Below are 20,850 nucleotides of genomic sequence, written 5' to 3' on the forward strand. Positions count from 1 at the left end.
CCCAATCTGAATTCTTCCCTTCTCCCTACATTTAGCCCTCCAAACGGAGTTATGGAAAAACATTTTTTCCGCGTTCGGACATCACTTTCACTCGATAATGTCACCAATAGTTACCGGTCAGCTAGGATAGCCCAGAGCTTCCAGCACTTGACTATAAATAAAATAATGGTTTTATAACTAAGAAGGTCAAGCTACAACAAAAAAAATCATGACTTGCATTTAAATGTTGTACTTCCAAGCACACCCACGAGAAGAGAAGCGCTTCTCCTCCAAGGTACAGCGCGACGTGGAACCCCCTTGTGACAGAGGGCTCTGTGTCCCTCCACTTGGAGAGTTGCCCCTTAAACAATTTCTGTCATCCCTAGCACTACAAATGCCCCTACAAATGGAGGGATAGGGAGAAGGGAAGAACTTGGATTGGGCCTAAAAGTAAGCAGTTTTCAAATTCAAAGTCTCCCGATTATTTACGATCTCGTTCTCACTAGAACATTTCTCAGTTTCTTGTTGTTTCGCCCAATCTCGTGTTTGTAACCCTATTGCAGCTTATTCCATAGGGTGGACCAGACCCTCAGATCCTGCTTTACCTGCAGTAGACACAGACATGATGATGGCGTTCTTGCGGTTGACTCTGAGATTGACCCCCGAGGAGAGGAGGCCCTGCATGGCGGAGTGGACGGCCCTGTGGACCTGCCCACCTCCAGGCCCCTGTCCAATCTGCAGCCAGAGGATGTACAGGGCACCTGCATTCAACCTTCCCAAAAGGTGGAGTGAGATCCACGACACAATAAGGAAACCACACTTATTTCTAAGTTTTGTTAAGACAATGAAACTAACCTTTTTATTCTTTTAGAAGACAGTGTGAGCTGTTGGTGCAGAACATCCAAATGTTTGCTGATCTACATAAAGACAGAATAATGAGCCATAGTGGAGATCATTCATAGTTTGTTTCGGCATCCACATACCAAAGCTTTCAGAGATAGCAGCAGTGATCGGGCCAGGGCATCCCAAGACTCCTCCAGATCAGGAATAAAATTCACCTCAACGGCCACTTCAAAAAGGTGATCTGCTCAAGGGCAAACCGTGGTGCCAGAGCACCAACAAATACAATCCAAAGAGTCAGATTGTCCAGTTCAGTTTGAAAAGTCAAAGTAGAGGAAAAATATTCAGGAGGCAAAGACTCACCACCAGGAAGATGAAGAGTTTCAGTGTGATTTTTTACTGTTTCTGTATAAAAAAAAAACAAAAAACAAAACAGATTTGCTACAAAAACTTTCAGAGACCAGCATTTAAATTCTAATTCTATGTTTACACCAGACATGTGACGCATGTTCAAGAACACGCTTTCTTGAACACACATGGCGTCAACACTGGACTGTTTTTAATAGGATACTAGCACCTGTTCGTGACATATAGTTGCAAGAGATTTAATGCAAAATGTCAAAGTGGTGCAAACCTAGCAGATCTTGCTCCAGGCTTTCTGTTTCACAGCTGTATTCGGATATATGAAAGACTGTGCCATAATCTAAGGGACTGCCCCTGCAAAAACTAATATATTTTTCCTCCATGATCAACAGTTAAACAGTGGGCACTTCATGAATCAAACTGACCGCCATTCTTGCATCACTACCAAATAAGAGTTCCTGATTGTTCAAAGTTTGTCGTGTTTTGTTCAATGGCTACGTTTTGTAAGTAGAGCCTGAAAACGGTCATAAAAACTCAGCAATGCCTGTATGGGAAAGTTTTAAATTCAAAAGCCCAAAATTCGATTTTGCATACATTTATATAGACTTTTCATTGAAAGTGGCACCTTGAACATCTGTTGTCGAGGGCAGTGTGAACACAACAGAGTCCAAAAAGATAAATTCAGGTTTACTCACTGATCTCTCTGTGGTCATATCTCTGCTCCACCATGCTTGGAGCAGGATGCTGCTCTGTGTTCTTTGGATCTGGTGAGTCAGATGGAAGCTGGTTCGAGGCATCTCTGGCCTCTGGTTGTTGGGTTCCATCAGCAGCCATCAGCTCCTCCGGTCTGCTCGGTTTCATGCTCTTGGACCGTGTTGCAGCAGGAGCTTCCTCTACATTGCTCGGGGGTGCTGAGGAGTTAGAGGCACTTTTGTCCAACTGTCGCCATTGCGGAGGCAAAGCCGCAGAGTCAGACTGGCTGAGAGCAGCACCTCTTCCAGACCGGAATGTTGTCCTGTGAGTGGACGCCGGGGACACCACAAACTGGTAAGAACGGCTGCTCTCAGAAGATGAATGGTTTTCAACCACCTGAGAAGAGACAGACAGCATCCCAGGTGAGATGGTGAGGAAGACGAACAATCTGCAGAACGAGACATGGCACCCAAACCAAGAGATCTGAAAATGTGATTTTTGGGAACCAAAGTAATCATGGACTGACCTTAATTGTGTTTTTAAAATAAGAAATTCTCACCAATGGCCTGTTCAGTTTTTCTAATTTATGAATATTTGACTTGGTTTTGCAGGAGCTGTTTGCAATTTCTGTCTTGTTTAATATCTTTAAGTTTTCCTTTTTTTTCTCCCATTCATTTACAAACATAAGTGACTTTTTGTTTCAACTATTCCTCTTCTTTCGTTAGTCTGTGACCAGGTTGGGGAAGCAATTGTCTAACCTAAAATGTTAAGATTTCCCTAAGCCCTCCCAAAGACCCCTAAAGGTCTCCCAAGGCCAGGCCTACCCAGGAGCAGTAACTCCAGGTCTCATCTGGGCACTTTCATCTAAGCGACTGCCCAGCCACCCTTGCAAAGTAAATCCATTTTAGACAAGTTTCCAAGACTCAGTCCTTTCGGTCATGACCCGTAGCTCAAGAGAAGGAACATTGATGTACCAGATTATTTGGATTATATGATTACTTCTTCTCTTCCATAACATAAGACGCTAAGATACTAGACATCCACCACAAGTAGTGGCTCTTCAACCTTTCTGGGTAATAGACTCGACTCTGAACTTTGGGGTGCCAATTCTCTCATCAATTCCATTTTCCAACTGCCACAATACCCACTTAAGTGGTGCTTCAATGAAGCCAGTGGACAACATAATCTGCCAAAAGCAGAGATGAAAACAGCTGGTCCTGAAACCAAACCCCCTCCAGCAACTGGCTGATACTACAAATTCTATAAAAAAAAAACTGGTGACCACAGGATCCCTGCAAGAGTCTAGTATGCACTATGAATGAGTTTTACTTAAACCTGGTATTCCGAAATTTACAAGGGTTTGTGTCCTAAATGATCACCTCCTCTCCACTTTCATAAACACGTGTGGACTGGTTGGGTACACTTCCACAAACCCTCAAGCACCTGATAGAGTAGGATAATCAAACTGTTGGTCCAGAATGATCACTAGTTTTTCAAATACCCTTTCTCTATCTGCAACTGATTGCCCGGATCAAGAAGCTAAAAATGGTACTTTAGCTTGAGGGCTGCTAAAGTACCATTTTTAGCTTCTTGATCCGGGCAATCAGTTGCACTGGACTGAACTGGAATTTGACACCTGTGCTTTCTCCTGAATTTTCATTGAGTATAAGCAGAATAATCCCCTCCAGCACCCTGAAGTAGACTTTCTTGGGTAGAGCTTTCTTTAAAACAGGGACTATCACCCCAGTTTGTCACTCCAAAGGAACTGTCCCCAACTGCCATGCAATGTTGCAAAAGCCTGTTATCCAAGTCAGCCTCAGAACATCTAGAAGAGTTAGATGTTCTTGAGATGGACCTCATCAACTCCAGTGTTTTGTTTTGAGAGAGTTGATGAGGTCCAGAGAAACTTCTCTCAGGTTGTGATACTCTAACCAGACCCAAATTGTCTCCTCAACCACCCAAGTTCCAGCTCACTTGGACCACAAGGAGAATGAGAAGCCACAAGAGTCACACAAGTTAGATAACGCAAAGGCATCCCTCATTTTACCACTATGAGTGGGCTGTCACACTGACAGAAACAGAAGACCTTACTGCCACTGGTCCAAACATCAGTTTTAGGACCTGATAAAATCTCTCCACAAGTACATTTTCAAGACTCTCCCCATGGCGGACTCAGACAAATGTTCCCTTCAGACTTACTAAAGGTTGGAGACCCTTCTGTCAGCACATACTTATCACTAGGTAGTGATCAGCTGGAAGTGTCTGAGACTGAGCTTAAGATCCAATAACAACATTTTAAAGTTTTGATACACAAACATGTAATCCCAACCACTTTTACCCCCCAAGGGATTAAAGCAGGGCTGGCCAACCCTGGTCCTCAAGAAACACATCCCTACCCGTTTTCCAGCTCTCTGGACTGCTTGATGCTGACTACTAAATCGGGTATGTTTCATTCAATCAGGATGTGGAATCACTTGAGTCAGCTGATCAACAGCAAGCTAGGCAGGGATCGTTGGAGAACAGTCATGGTTGTGGTTCTTGTGACCCAGGATTGACCAGCCTTTGGTTCAAGGATAAACAGTCAAAAATACAACAGTAACCACAAATGTGTTCACAAAGTACAAAATCCAATAAAAACGTAACAAAGTTTGAGTATTCTCCAAACAATTTGAAGCAAGAACTCCACTGAAAAGAAGTGAAAAAGCAGAAACAAGCAAGGAATGTTTGAGAAAGTTTGAGGGACCATGACTTGGAATTGAACCAGCACAGGAGATGTTTGGCTAGCAAATGAGGACAGATGAACATTTTTAAAATCTCCAACCTTTCAATCATTTGCAATTTCAAGTCACAATGCTTCCATCAAGTGCAATAAGTGAATCTACCTATGAACCATACAAATACACTTCGTAAAATTTAGATTTTGTAAAGTTAACTGGTAATTTATCTTTCAGATACAATCTGTAATGACCCTGAACAACAAAAAAAAACTAGAAGTTTCCATATTTTCTTCAAAAGGTGTGATAAAACTCACAACTTGAACATTTAGTTTGAAATCTCTTTTCTGAAAAGAGACAGTAAGGTTGAATGAGTATGTGCATGTACCTCTGTGCCTCTGCCGGAAGGTTTGGACTCCCAGGGTCGCTCGGCCATCGTGCCAGTATCATAATAATCATACATCATCTCAGGATCCGTTTGTTCACTGTTCACAGGTGGGTCGCTGACCTTTGTTATTCCAGGTTCTGCTTCCAATTCTTTGCTTCTTATCCCCAAATTCTCCCCTGGGTTGTAAACCACTGGGGGTCCGAATGCCTGGTAGCGTCCATAGAAGCCCCTGTAGGAGGAGCTGGGCCAGCCGCCGATCAGCAGAACCACCTGCAGTACGTTTGAGGATGAAGTGTACTTGGCCTCCTGCCAGCACTTCTGCAGCACTTTGTGCTCCCCACCCGATTCTCCGGCAGGATCGTCCACATGGATTTGGTCTTGCTTGGTTTGGCAGGCCTCGTCAGAAGTCAAGTCCTCCAGGTGCAGGTGGATCCTCTTCCCAGGATCCACCTGGATGGTCCAGTTGCACCACAGAGGGGGGTTGGAGCACAGGTACTCGGGGGAGAAGAACTCGCCATTGTCACTGCGTAGCAGCTGGTGGCAGCTGCGCAGGGCGAAGAACGCGCTGCCATCTGTCCCTCGTCCACCTGGGGGAGACAAACCACCATGAGCGCCTCCTGCTGCTTTCAGTTGATGAGTTTCAAAGCAAAACATTTTTTCCTTTTTTTTTGCCATTTGACTCATCATTCAATAACAGGCTGGTTCTGATGAGTTCTATCCCTCACGTTAGACATAAGATTAGAAAACACACAAAAACATCTTTGTTACATTACCATGAGATATTTAAATCTGAACTAGAGCAACCTGCATAGAATTCTGAAAAACTGTACATCTGCTTCCTTCACAGACTTTTTTTTATGATTACCAGTATGTGTACACATTTCAGTACAGTCTCACCTGGAGGCCTGCTGCTTCCTTCAATGTTCTCCTGTAGAGAAAAAAAAATTAATTAAAAAAAAAATAGTTTTTCTTTTTTTCTTACAATTTCCTTACAAACCAGCTTATTTCCAAAGACACCTCTCCTACCTGCCCATCACAGTGTTTCCAGTATTTTCCAAACATCAGCAGAAATATGAGCAAAGCTTCACTCAAGTTGCTCTTTTGAGGCATTTTTGACTCTCCAAACCGTTTCCACTAAACTTTTTTTAGGAGAAAAAATGAATTCAAGGTTTCCCTGTCAGCTTCAATAAACTCCCTCCTTCCTGTCCTGTCTGCGCAGGTGCTCTGCATCAGCTGATTGAACTTCCTTTTACCCGCAGGAAGTACACGTTCTGACCAGCAGGTGTCAGTGTGCTGCTAAAGAAAAGATCTCAAATTAAATATACATAAAAAAATAAGCAAATAAAAGAATAAAGGCTAGATAATAATTATTATTATTTAATCTTGTTTTATTTCATTTTATGGTATTTGTTAATTGATTCTTTGTTTTTGTTTTGTTTTTTGGTTGGGGGTAAAGTTCTTTATATGTGTGGAGCACTTGATGAACAAACAGCAGAGGAACATGTTGGTTTTTTATTATGAGAATGAGGGACAGATAATCATACTGACGGTGTGGTAATACAATTAATGTGCAAACTGAATGGTCTAGCTATGATAATAAGTTAAGCAATTATTTAAAAAAAATTAACTTTAGCAAAGCCATACTTAGCAAAAGACATACTTGAATTAAAAAAATGTTTTTTTTTTTGAAGAAAATTTGGAAGGAAAAGTAACCAAATCACATGTTAAATACAGATTTATCAAAAGAAATGCTTTCATATTAAACTTAAAATTGCATTTCTGAGTATGTCTTCATTTAAATCATTGTGAATGGGAAGCAGATAAAAAATAAGTTTGAAAAAGAATGTATTTGTGACAGAAAGTTTGTTGGGTCCAACAAGCTCCCTGCTCCACTCCATTCTGACGCATCCACTTGTTTGTTTATTCAAAACAGGGACAGCAATATAGCATTTAAAGATGCAAATTTATAAAATTATTGCCTTTTAGGTCAATATTCATCTTTTGTCCCTAAACAGGTCCCTATAATTAAAAGGACAAGTTGCAGACAATTATATCCATGTACGTTTTTGTTTTCCTCATCTGAGCTGACATCTGGCTCACAACTCCACAGCTGGATAGCTCCAATATTGCTCACCATTCGGGGCTGTAAGTTAGCAGTAGAGCATGTAAACAGAGAGCTCTCAATTCTAGGTTACAGTAAAGGGGGCGGGTTGCTTTATGCCAAGAGATTGTTCCCACAAATCAGAGGCAAATTTCGAATGAACTCCTGCCACTCTGCAGAAACTATGTCCTAGAAAACAACACTGTTTTTATTTTGACTTAAAACAGGATAAGTATCATTAAAGAAACAACTGGGACCGATTTTACAATCAATCAAGAGATGATCGGAGTGGGTCTTTAAACAATGCACACCCTCTTTAATAGAGATTTCTTTCAGTTAGCTTTTTGACCAAAACAAATGTAAATAATGTATGTGATCTAGATCAGAAGTTGATTTTTGGCCTGTCATTTAAAATTTATATATGTATTATATATTTATATGTGAAATTAAGTATTTAACTTTCCACCTTTAGTTCTACTTAACATAAAACCATGTTTTAAGTGGCCATACACATTTCACATTCTTTTAGAAAACTTGAACAGTTTTCAGCTTTATAGAACTTCCCATTTGTAATTTAACCTAAAACTTACTGCAGTTAAACTAAGTTTTTCTACATTTTCAGAGTTTTTCTAAATTACTTTTGTCTTCTGCTTTCTTGCACTTTTTTCAGCTAATGTAACAGATGATCTATTCCATAGCAGTTAAAGGGGCTTTTTTTATTTTCTTTTTTTTAAGATGTCAATTAGCAGCCAAGTTTGGTTTCTTTCTAGGAATCAAATTATTTTAGCTAAATTAGCTAAAAAGTCAGCATTGTATCAACATTAATGTTGAGCTTTTCAGCTTCAGTAGAAATAAACTTGTATAAAAAAGTGTCTGGGGCAATAATCTCCTATTAATTTAAGACAAAGTAGTAAGTTTGACAAAACGAAAATGCTAAAGTTTCTCTAACCTTTCTTTAACTTCCTGGCTTCAGTTTGAGATGCAGATATAAGTCTTTTATCTTTAAGGCCAGACCTAAAACTTTCATTTTGATAAAGCTTTGTGGTTTAGCCACAGTAACCCTGAGTTGTGCATCTTTTTAGTAACGCCTGCATGTGAGCTGTCTTGCAACACAGTGGACCTCTTTTCCTGTCGTACATCTTTACTCTATCCCTCATAAATGTCATTAGTTCAGTACAAAAGCCACTTGTTTCTCTGTTTCAGCAAAGTCCTTTTGTTTTGCAATTTTCTTCATCCTCTAAAAGCAGTTAAACTTCATCACTGTGGAGATATTTTGAGATTTTAAAAATCACTTTCAGGGTAAATTGGAAAAGCATGTCTCTGTAAACCTTCTCCATCACTGACACAAGTCCTCCAACACAGACGACACTCGAGCCACCTGGACGCTAATTCACAACACATGAGATTTTTATTTAGACACCAGCAGCGTGATTCCATTCCCTTATCAACCTGGGTCTTTCTCAATATTCTTATCCATTCTTGACCCAGTTTTATTTAAAACAAACACACACACAGAGGCTTTCAGTGTCAACACAACTGCTTTATCATTTATGATCCCAAACAGGACACAGCATCGGCTCAACTCCTGAACAAGTATCCAGATTCCTTCAAGAGTTGATTGAAAACATTATAAAAAATGTTTGAGCTAAAACAGAGAACATGTGGTTCCTTTTCTAGTAAAAAAATATAAAATAAAATGAAGATACTGTTTGAAAAGGTTCAGTGACAGCACAGAGACACTTGTTTGGCATTGAAACAAGAGACTTAGAACATCAGAGATAAGCTGCTCTGTAGGGCAGCTGTTGCACAGTCAGATACCACGCCAGCCTCTTTAAAAGCTTCTTCTCTCAGCTGAAATGATCGTCTCGATTTGGACACTTTAAATACACAAAAATGCATATATCTCACTGTTCTATGAATACTTGTGTCAGCTGAAGGCATGTGAGCATATCAGTCAGGAAGGAGAATTTAAAAGAGTTCAACCAGAGACTGTCTGTGGAGGAACAGTGGGGTTTCTGTCATGTCAAACCCGGCTTAGCAAAACCACGTTTTTACATTTTCTTTTGCTCTTCAGTTTAGAAACCAGCAGTCACTTGAACCGGAGAGTCCTTGATTTCCTTTCCATGGCCTGCTGCCATAAACTTTCCTCAAAATCTCCACGTTTTGGTCCAAAATGTGAAGCAAACTCAGAAAAATCAATTGTTGCAGTACTTTAAATGACCACTAGAAGTTGGTTTCAGATGATTTTCAGTTCCCTCTCACGCTAAAAAGTCACATTTTACACCAAAAATCAACATCTGTTCAGCCACATGTCTAAAAATTATTTCCTTTTCATGATAATTATGAGGAAGTGATTCCTTTTCAGCTTTTTACATTTTATTTTAGCTTAAATGTATGCAGTATTAAGGGTGTGTCTTTTTAGTTGACAGGTTGGTGGACCTAAAGGTTGGAAGAAAACCCTTCCCTTATTTTGTTCTGCCCAATCATCCATTTTCAGTGCTGCTCAAGTGGGCGGAGTTAACTCCAGTCATTATGGGCGCCTCACTTTATTCTTCATATTGAAAATCCTTCAAGTTACATCAGAGATTATTAGTCTAGTTAACCCTTTAGCACCAATATGTTTACATTCTTTAGACTACCAAAATTCTTCAATTGTTCACACAATTACTGTAATTCTGATGCAGAGAAAAGTTTTTATCATTGAAATGCAACACTTTACAACAGTGATGTGTTGGATTTGGGTGCAAAGCCAATACGAAAAGCTTCAGAATCAACTGATTCAAGTTGATTGGGTAAACGATCGAGGAGTGACAGTATGTCAAAGACCATGTGTTATTTAAGTGTCTAAAAGTAAAAAAAAATGACAAAGGAATGAATTTCCCATAAAGGAATAAAGTATCAAAGTATATCGTAAAAGAACCAAGTCAAGTAAAGAGCTGTAAAGAGGCTGACCGATGACTGAAGGTGTATTCAGCCTGGAAAAGTCCATCGGTCCGGACAGAGGACGCTTAATTTGGTTTAGATTGAGTCCTGCTTTCTATGTTTGGTCTGTATTCAAACTGCCATCAAACAAGACATTTATGTTTCGAAGCAGAGCTTGTAACAAAACCATGTGACTAAGAATCTCTTCAGTCATTGGCCAGGAATTACATGGGCGGGGCAAAGAGAAATAATGACGGAAGTCCTGCGCTTTGCAATCCTTGTCGGGATAGTTGATTTAGATAGGTACACTGATAAGTGTCTATGACAGATAGATTTTGGGAAAACAGTGTGAGAAGTATTGTGTATCACGCTGAAAGATGCTTCCTTCTCTTTTGGTCCAGTTGTTCTTTCCGAGCAGACTGAGGAAACTTATATGTATTCAGATTGAACACATTTGATTCTCTTAGAGTGAAAGTCTGTTTCCCTAATTTGGAACAAATTTTCTGTCTGAATTCACCCAAGCGGACTCATCTTTCAAGATGGTCTTAGTTCGTTTCCTATGTCACTAAGCTTCGGTTCGCTCTGAAATTTCTCAGTCTTAATAGGCTCCGTGCTCGAAGCTGAACAACAGAAAAATGGCCGTCGTAGCCGGCTATTACAGTATGTAAACAGTTCCAGATTAAAGACGGGACACAGCGACTTACTGAAAGGTTGTTGAATGAATGCAGGCTCATTAAAACGACTTATAACATTATACACATTGCTTTTCTGACAATCTATTTGTCATTAACACTTATTACAGTGACTTTTAATCCGTCGCCTCCTCCGTACTAAAGTAAAAGTAAAAAGTGTTGTACCTGACGTTAATACAGACGTTTAAAATTGGTTTGAAGAAATTAACTATCTCGACAAAGTTTGCAAAGTGGGGGATTTCCATTATTCTTTCTCTCGTTGCTTTGCCCCACCCTCGTAATCCCTGGCCAATGACTGAAGTTTTGCTTTGTTGAACACAAGGTTCAAGACTCGATCCCAACCAACTGACTTTCTAGTCTGAATACATCCTGAAATTGATCAAAAACAGGTTACAATTGAGAAAATGATTAGCTAAAAACCATTGGGGGAAGTAAAGTCCATTCACTGCCTGTACTTTCAGGTAAATTTAGCTGAAACAGTGTTTTAGATTTTAGAGGGATGTCAGGTTCTAGTCTATTGATTCATCAGAGTCTTTGTTTAACTCAGATCCAAGTTTTTAGTCCATTTTACAGCCTAGAGGTTCTAAATATTCAGAATTTAAATGCAGATTAAAACTTCAAACTAAACAAGTTAAAAGAGCAGCGAATAAAGCAAATAAAGTAATAAATTATCTGGAATTAAAAACAGAAAGGTTTCATGAAAAGTCTGGTAAAAACGACAAACAGAGTTGATGAGTTCATAGACAGTCCAGCTCTGGGTGGATGATCCATTGCCAGATCTGTATCATCTCCTGCGGCGTCCGGCTGTGAACCACCATCAGAGTCCTGTAGACGCAGGGATTGCTCTTGTACTTCTCCGCGATGTCGAAAGTCTTGAAGCCGTCATGCTTTTGAGGAGCCATGCCCAGCTTCTTCAGACACATCCCCGTGTACACATCATCAATGGGATATAAGACTACCTGTTTAGAGGCGTTGTAGAGCTGCAGCGCCACTCCACCAGAGAACAGGTAACCTCCACCGCCGGCGTAGGGCGGGTACCCCCCGACATAAACACTCTCTGGGACGAAGTACTTCAGTTTCTGCTCCCTGTGGGGACCTGCGTTACTGATGACATCACCTATAAACAGATCTGTGGCCTTGTCCTCTGTCAGGCCTTCAAGGTAGTACAGAATTCGTAGAGTGTTGACGAAGACGTCGTCGTCCCCCTTGAAGACGTACTGCACTTGTGAGCAGTGCTTGCTGAACCACTCCAGAAAGAGGACCTCCTTGAGGGTGAGGTTGAAGAACGTGTCTCTATAGTCCCACTGGAGGAGGTCTTTGTATATCCTCGCCTCGTGGTTCAGCATCTCCTGCAGGTCCGGGAAGCTGTCCCCTGGTATGGTGTTGCCAAGCAGGAAGACGGTCGCCACGTTCCGGCTGGCGTAGACGCCGGTTCGACCCCACGTTTTTCGTATCGCCTGCCTCCGGTCAAAATGCGGGATCAGGGATTTGACCACCAGTAGGAGGAAAGGCTTTTGGTCACAGATGTGAGTCTCGTTGATCAGCATGGGGTACGACCTGCAGCGCATGTGCAGCAGGAAGTCCTTGAAGCGCCGCGGCAGGATGTTGTAGTCAAAGATTTGGGTGGTGACCCTCCAATCAGGCTTACAGGGGTCACGTGGTCCAGGGTCATGCAGCAAATCGAGCTGGACCTCCAAAGAGTCGTTAGCGGGCGCGGCGCTGAGAAGGGGGTTGTTGATAAAGTCCAGTCGCTGCTGCTCCTTGTTCCAGAAGGCTTCACTCAGAACCTGCCGGCTCCAGAACCTTTCTGGGATTTTAATCTTCTTGTGGCCTCTTTCGCCCCCAAATTTCCACGACAGGCCCATCAAGACACAAATGAAGATGTTGAACCCCATCAGCCCGCAGAGCATCAACACTTTCCTCCGAGGAACAAACATGGTCCCACACTCTGCATCTACACACAGGAGAAGATGATTAGTAACAAGAACAAAAGAGAAGAAGGGCCAATGATTGTCCAGTCTCTGGTTTCAGAGCTGAAACATCATTCCGCATGGCTGCATGTTCATTCCTAATCCTTCAGGAATGACCTTTTTTTCCCTCCTTTTGTTCCTTCTGCACAGGCGAGGAGGAATCATACGCTTCCAATTCAGCCGTGCACATGACTCCAGTTTACTGCAGCCGTGAGTTCACAGACAGTCACAGCGGTGGAAGAAACCCTCACACTGAAACCAAAACACTACACACGTCAAAATAACCACGGAAAATTCACATTATTTTTAACTTCTTTAGTTTGTAAAGATAATAAACACTTTTAAACAATAATTTCTTATATAAGGAAAGAAGATTTCCAACTGTGTAAATGAATAAATGAAGCCTTTTTTAATCCATAAATGAACCTCATTCAGACCTTCATGAACAAAAGCTTTTTGTTTAAGTGAAGCAGCTGAAACTCTTCATGATGCATGTAAAGATAATCATGTGTAGATGTTTCAGTTTCACAGACATTACCAACTGTTTCCTAAACCCAAACAGCCTTTTGTGCTACAAAACCTTCAATTGAAAATAATCCAAGTTCCTCACAGATGTGAAAAGATGGCAGCTTTTTACCCTCAAGTTGACAAACTGTCAATTAATTTTATTGTCCCTTTGTGGTGTGGTGCTCTATAAAACCATTGACCTTTATTTAGGTGCAGAAGTTACTCTGTATTTCTGTAGTGTTGGGAAGAAATGTTGACATTTACGTGTGTTTTCCAAGTTCAAAAGTCCTTTTCATTCCAACACCCCATGAACGCAGCATTTCTATAAGTTTGCGATTTTTCCCTGAACAACATCAAACCATTGGTGCAACTAAATCTAAAATGAGAACCAAAGTCAGTTTTGAAATAAACCTAATCCAAAATATTCTTTATTATATTTTAAAACATGTTTTCACACAGATTTGATGTTATTTCTTTCTCTTATAAGGTGGATTTCAAAAACACCCCACATATCTGGTCCTTTTCTGGCCCTTGTGTCAAACTTTAAAACCCTTTGTTGCCTGTGAGTCAAAAAGTTTGCCCACCCCTGCCTTAAATATACAATCACACTGCCGATGGAAACGTGTGTCCAAGCGACCACTTTCAATAAAATGTCCTTGTAAACATGTGTAAATGAGTGTTTCAGACTTTGATGTTCAAATATCTCAAGTTTACGTGGCGCTACACACGTTTTAAAGGGATCTACGTACCAAACATGAATACAGGTTGAAAGTTAAACCAGTAGAACTTTGACCAATCAGGGGACTCGCATTTGGTAGTGACGTTTGGATGATGTCCCTTTTCATTCACAGAAGGGGTGGCGCCAGGGGGTAGCTTGGAGTTGCTATAGCAACTGCAAGATTTAACTAAGCAACCCAAAATATATAAAACCCTGATGCTGCATTTATACCGAATGTGGTTCAAATTTGCGTCAGACGCCTTTCTTTCGTCAATTCCACTGCTCGATGCTTGTCCAAAAATGTGGTCACAAGCTGAACGCTCCACTTGTGTGAGGGAGGAGCTACCAGCTAATGTTTTTAGCCTGATTGCTACATGGAGCCGTATCTGTGTATTTGCATGGAGGATTTATATTAAAAAGTTCTATAAAAGGAATGGTAATCACGTCTCCATGTCTGAGTCCATGAGATCATCCAGAAACTCTCCTGGTACAATGAGCTTCACATCCGCTGCGGGAGCTAAGTCAGACTCTGACTCCAATAATGTTTCTGTATCTCTGTGATCCAGTTTGATGACTATTTGCTGTATTGCATTTGTCCAAGAGAGGAAAAATAAGAATCAAACAAGAATATATTTTTAGTATTTTCTCTATGAAAATGAGAAAAATATCATTAGATTCAGGAGGCCCGAGCAGGCTACCTCCCCCTCAAGTTGCTACGACTAGCAACCTGTCCAGGATGTATAACACTTTCGCCAAACAGTAGCCATATTGGATTTGTGTTCTACCAGCCGATTGAGGCACTGAAAACCTCACATGGCAAAAACTGAGTCGAATATTGCTCGCCAAAGGTCAGATATTTGAACTCTGAGAAGACGATACATTAGAATGAATGAGCATCATATGAACATACATTCCTGTTACTTTCCTTCTTTGAAATGTAATTTTACATAAACACTAATCAGTAACTCCTTACAGTCACTTAGCAACCTCTAAGCTACTGCAGAGCATGCCAACCCTTGTGAGATTTTGATCACAAAGGGGAAATTAATATTTATTTTAATATATGACACCAAGTCTTTCAAATATCGGAGTAGAGCTGTGAAAATTCATAATATTTCATTGTAAGTCTCTACTAACTGTAGGTGGTGGACATGCACTAGTAAACAGCAGGAAAAAAAAAGCCCCTCCCTGCTTATCCAGTGTGAATACCATGGGTTAAACGCGCATTCAATCATTGTTGAACAAGCGTCATATGCCCAGTGTGAACATGGCATTATACATTTAATTTTAAAGTTTCCTGAGATTATCTTTATGGTATTTCCTTAAACTGAACTGTTTACGTCTAAGGAGCAAACAAAGCATTAATTAAAAGACATTAACTCAATCATAATAACATATAAAATGCTGTCAGTGGGAGCACATTTTATGGGGTCCTGATCAAAAACAACAAACATAAAGAAAATTCAGGCGAGTTTGAACACGATTGCTGTGTTTGAACGGAGAAACATGCCCTGGGAAGTTGGCTTAGTTTAAACAGCTTCAGCAGCAGCAGCAGGTTAACGTAATCCTGGCATTTATGACGCCACCTCAGCAGATTTTCAGCCCGGTTCAGGTTTGGACTTTGGATCCATTCTTTGATTCCTCCCGTTTGTGATCCTTGTCCTGCTCAACGACCCAGTTCAAAAGCAAAAACAGCCCATCTCATCAGCCTCCCACCTCTGTGCCTTTATCTCAGTGAATTGGTTACAATTATTCCGGAATCAGCTGTATTTGGGATATATTAAAAAAAAAGAAAAAAAAATTACAGTAACTGAGGTCAGCAGAGGCTGAGATGACATAAGCTTTTGAGACAGTGACTGTTAGTTAACGAGATAAAGGAAACTTTTTTATAACCACTGTAATCTAATCCAATAAAGCTGAAAGAGCTCTTCAATGCTGCTCTATCATGCATTATTAGACGACAAACATTTACCTTCAGACTGAAGCTAAACTCATTTTGAAACATGTGACCTCTGATAAGTGCCAGCAGAAGCTCCAGATTAAATAAGTAAATCGATTTTCATAATAAAAGCATCATAATGTTTTACTTTAATAACCAGAAGTTAAACAGGTCTGTTGCTTTCATTCTACTTGTTTTTGTCATATTTTTGGTTTTATTTCTAAAATGTTTTGATACGTCAACAAACAGTGGATTACAGTGACTGGACGTTTTTAATAAATTTTATTCAGATGCAAAAGTGAATTATACTAAATTCTTGCAATGGACCCCTAAAAGTGAAGAATTAAAAAGTTTTCAATCCAATAATGTTCAAAAGGCTTAAAAAGATTACAAGAGGACACATGGGACTGACAATGGCTTCAACCGGGGGCGGACTTACAATTAGGTAAAGGTAGGCAATTGCCTAGGCCCCCCAACATTTTGGGGGGCCCGATCTGAACACTTGTCTAAAATATATTCTATGCCCAATATTACTTTCTAATAAAAGAAAACTAATCACTGAAATGACATAAGAAAATGTGTCGTCCTCCCCCGTCCCCATGTAGCAATGGACTATTCCATCAACAGCATTTGATGTAAATGTTTCCCTTTTTAAAATGTTTAAATTATCATGTTTTTTTGTATCAGTTGCTGACTGGTGCAAATCACTGACACTCCTTCATAAAACGTATTAATCAAATCAAACTTTATTTATAAAAAGCACTTCTCATACAACTTGAAGAGCTTTACATTTAAAAACAAAAGCATATACTGTAAAAACTAAACCCACCCCCCTCCATTAACACATACAACCCATGATCCCACACACTATAATTACTTCAAAATAAAAATAACTTCTAAATGAAAATTGTAAAATAACTTAAGGCTTGGCTCTGCTGTGAGGAAACAGTATTGGGGATTCTATCATACCAGGAGCCAGCTCGGTCACAGGACCATCGCCACAGTGACCACCCAGACCGGGACAGAAACAGAGACCACTCCACAGCTGTGAGGCTGCAGTGCAGGACTCCAGCCACCCCAGTGAGGGGGAAAACCATGGCCAAGACTGTTAAAACATTTATAAACTATGAAAAGAATCTTAAAATCAATCCTGAAACGCACAGGGAGCCAATGCAGCGATTTTAAAACTGGTGTAATGTGTTTCCGCCCCTTGGTCCTTGTCAGAACCTGAGTTCTGTAATAATTAATTAATAATTCTGTAATAATTGTAAATTTGAAAGAGATTTTTGAGGTAAACCAGAGAGCAGGGCATTTCAATAATCTAAAGGACTAAAAACAAAAGCATGAATCAGCACTTCTGTGCTGGCAAGAGAGAGGAATGGGCGGACTCTGGCGATATTTTTGAGATGATAAAATCCTGTCTTAACGACATTTTTAATGTGTGGGTAAAATTCAGCTCAAAGTCAAAAAGAACGCCCAAGTTATACAGTAATGGTCTGATATTGCTAAGGCAACGACAGAAGACACCTTAAAATCACCAGTAATTAAAATACTTTATGTGAAGAAAAGATAAAAAATCAGAAAATTCTTCAATAAAACAGGAAGGAGGGTTTGGTGGTCTATAAACTGTGACTGCTATAACAGGTGGGGCACCAAAAAGAAAAGCATGAAGCTCAAATGGAGAATAATTGTTAAATACAATATTTCAGATGTTATTGTTTTCTGAGCTTTTAATGCTGTCAATAGCTCATCAACTGTATCTATATAAGTCGAGTTTGCTCTAAGAATTAAAGTATTTTTTGTTTACATTGAAATGATATTTTTATAAATGCAGAACCGTGACTAAGTTTAGAAAGGGCTTACCTATGACATACTCCAATTGGATGCCCTGGTGACCTGTCATCGAGGGATGGACGGCCGCAGCTCCTCTGGCCTCACTTGAAGGAACTCCAGAATGGAGGAGGCGGATTTTGTTGGATCTCCAGCCATCAAGAATTTAAAACAACTCAACTGGAAAGAAAAAGAAACAAAAAGTGAACATAGAAAAGGTAAATGTGCAAGAAGAGCTGAGTGTCACTGTGTGGGAGTCATATTTATTTATTTATCTCATGACCAAAATAAATGTTTGCGTCTATCATCTAGACATCTAGTATCATCTGAAAATATTTTAAGGGTTAAAGATGTGATGTCTAAGCAGGACCTGGAAAAACTAGTGCATGTGTTCATCTTTAGTCGACTTGATTACTGTAACAGTGTTTTAACAAGACTACCAAAAAAAAAAGAAAAAATCAATCAGGAAACTGCAGCTTATTCAGAACTCTGCTGCTCGGGTTCTCACAAGGACCAATAGAAGTAGACCACATCAGTCCAGTTCTGAGGTCTTTACATTGCCAGACTATCTCTAAAGACTATAAAGTTCTGCTGCTGGTTTATAAAGCTCTGAACGGTTTAGGACCAAAATACACGAGTGACCTTCTGACCCAGTATGTACCATCCAGACCTCTCCAGTTATCTGGATCCGGTCTTTTGTCAGTTCCTAGAGTCCAAACCAAACATTGAGAAGCTGCACTCAGCTTCTATGCTCCTTATATCTAGAACTTTCAGAAAGGCTTAGATCAGCCGAAACACTCAGTTTGTTTAAGTCCAAGTTATGCTGCGGTCAGGAATACAGCTGTCACCGTGCATCACCAGGACCTTCAAGATTTCATGATGTTTTTGAAAATCGTTGGTGTTGTCATGAATGTGTTTGGTGACCATCAGGCATGCAGAATGACCCGCTTTTTATATGTCCTCTGAGGATTCCTTTTATTAACCACTATTTATTTATGCCGCACAATTAACTTTATTGCATACTAAAAATAATAGTGACTCGGCGTTAAGGGATAATTGTTACTTATTTGTGTCTCTTTAGGTGCATAACAAATGTCTGTGTTTTTGGCTCCTGTTAATCCCAAAATAGAGATAGAGATAGATAGTTTAAAAAAGATACAAATTCTTTTGGAACATAGTCTTTCATATTAGAGGAAAAATCTTGATTTCTTTAAAGAATTTTATAGAAGTTATTCATGTTGTCTTACTGAGGTTTCTTACATTATGTAATTAAGATAACCTCTGTTTCTAATTAGTGCTAAACTCACACCCATATATATATATATATATATATATATATTTAAATAATGTTAAAAGTCAGTAATGCCAAACTTTGAATGGTTGCGTTAGTGACAAAATGCCCAATTTAGTTTTGCTTTTATTAAAAAAAAAACTTGAAGTGACTTTTATAATTGAAAATCCCCAAAAAGTTTCATTTGTGAAAGAAAGACTTGAAAAAATGACTCTAAACGTTGTTTAAAGATTACAGATGCACATTTGCAATAGTTACCATGCTCGATTGTTAATAATTTACAAAAGGTGTAATTGAATGAAATTCAATAAAGCTCAATTTGAATCTCAAAAATTTTAAAGGGCCTATCCAACGAGAAAGCAACTTTTTGAGCCTTTAAGTGTATTCTAATGTTCATTCCTTACTATGAACAACCCTAAAGTGGTATTTTGATCCATTCACACATTTCTGAGTATATCTCTAAAAACCTGCGCTCTGAGCACCAGCCCCTCCCAACCCACAAAAACGAGCTGATGTCACAAAGGGAGAACCGCCCCATCCAGGAAGAGTCTGCTCCGCCAGAACTACCCCTTCAGGCTAACACACAACAAATTTCTCTGCCAAGCTAGCAATACTCAGCTGTTAACCCCGGCCATCGCTACGACCAGTGTAACAACCGGGGATTCTAAAGGCAGATACACAATATGCATATCCGTCTATGCAAAAGTGCAGACGGTGTTTGTTTTCATGAGCAAAACGCAGAAAAGTTGACGAGGACGGCTTTAGGATGACGTTGTCACCCACAACCAGCGAAAGGCGGAGCCTCAGAGATCGAGGCGTCTTACTATCTATACTATCTATTACTTTCTATCAAGAAATCAGCTCTTATTTTGATTGATATATTTCTGGCTCAGATGCCCCACAAACGGTAAATAAAACTATTCCACAACCAACTACAGCTGCTGCATTGAGAGGATTCAATGAGAGAAAGGACATATTTGATTTTGAAAGGAAGTAAAGTCAAAAGTGTTTTATGTTTTGGGAGGCTATTTTCTCTTTAAGTTTACTTTTTATGTATGCCAAAAAACAACATTTCATTCAAATTGATCATAATATTAACAATATTAACCATTTTTAAGGGTGAAATAAGACTTAGTGGCTCCTATTAGGTTGTTGTCAGTGAGAAATTGTCCTTAATGGCTTTTTAGGGGTTAAAAGCTGCAGACTTCTGGTCTATTATTTAAAAATAAAGTCAGATTTATATCCAGTTTGAAGTTCATGGTCTTTGTGTTGTGGAAACGGAAGGAAAATTCTGCTCGGGAATTCTAAGACTTCTTAAATGCACACTGAGATCACACAAACATGAAGGAACCTGCGAGCCTCAACTCTGCTGCTTTACTAAATATTCCGTTAAATCATAATTTTGAACTATAGGAAAAATCATGCACGTGTTCTAAACGCACCAGAATCCGTCACTCTGAGGGCTTTTTCATTCTCTGAGGGACCCAGAAGCGCAAGCGAGCTGCAGCCGAGGGCGCATCCTGACGCACCGAGCGCACACTTTCTGACAACATTTGCAAATTCCGAAATTTGAACTCTAGCAGCTGAGCTTCCCTGAACACATGAAAACAACATCCTAATCACTGAAAAGTTTAAGTGAAGCCCACAAACCTCTCCCGAGGACCCACGGGAGCCTGGATCTGCGTCAGAATTGGGGTCCGGTCCGGTTCTGGTCTCAAAATCAAACCACCGAGGGCTTGGAACCGGACTCTTCTCTCTCACGTCCTCTGTGAGGGTGACAGGTACAGCGGACCCGCGCGCCCTTCCTGTATCTGGTGCGCACAGAGACACTCCCTCAGTTAAACTGAAGCTCAAGTTCGGACTTCCAGGGGCGGATCGAGCAGATCTGGGGCCGAGGGAGGGA

General features: G+C 40.1%; 2 protein-coding genes across 2 annotated transcripts in view; both read right to left on the minus strand.

Moving 5' to 3' along the window:
• The window catches only part of zgc:66455 (uncharacterized protein LOC393502 homolog), an 8,191-nt gene extending 1,988 nt beyond the window's left edge, over positions 1-6,203 (minus strand). Inside the window, exons 1-8 of the mRNA XM_024289289.2 lie at positions 6,004-6,203; positions 5,875-5,905; positions 4,978-5,564; positions 1,878-2,271; positions 1,183-1,224; positions 963-1,063; positions 835-896; positions 585-751 (exon numbers count right to left, since the gene is read on the minus strand). Coding sequence (XP_024145057.1) covers positions 585-751; positions 835-896; positions 963-1,063; positions 1,183-1,224; positions 1,878-2,271; positions 4,978-5,564; positions 5,875-5,905; positions 6,004-6,087 — 1,468 coding nt within the window. The 5' untranslated portion in view covers positions 6,088-6,203. The remainder of the gene's footprint in view (positions 1-584; positions 752-834; positions 897-962; positions 1,064-1,182; positions 1,225-1,877; positions 2,272-4,977; positions 5,565-5,874; positions 5,906-6,003) is intronic.
• A 1,462-nt stretch (positions 6,204-7,665) lies between these two features.
• On the minus strand, positions 7,666-20,828 carry LOC112156952 (N-acetyllactosaminide beta-1,3-N-acetylglucosaminyltransferase 2). Its single transcript, XM_024289329.2, has 3 exons — positions 20,598-20,828; positions 17,690-17,836; positions 7,666-12,646 (listed from the first exon to the last, which is right to left on the minus strand). Exons 2-3 carry the CDS (start codon positions 17,727-17,729, stop codon positions 11,430-11,432), a joined length of 1,257 nt encoding a protein of 418 aa, XP_024145097.1. The 5' UTR covers positions 17,730-17,836; positions 20,598-20,828; the 3' UTR covers positions 7,666-11,429.
• Between the last annotated feature and the right edge of the window lie 22 nt (positions 20,829-20,850).

Source organism: Oryzias melastigma, linkage group LG1 (assembly GCF_002922805.2).
Source record: "Oryzias melastigma strain HK-1 linkage group LG1, ASM292280v2, whole genome shotgun sequence".
Lineage (NCBI taxonomy): Eukaryota > Metazoa > Chordata > Actinopteri > Beloniformes > Adrianichthyidae > Oryzias > Oryzias melastigma.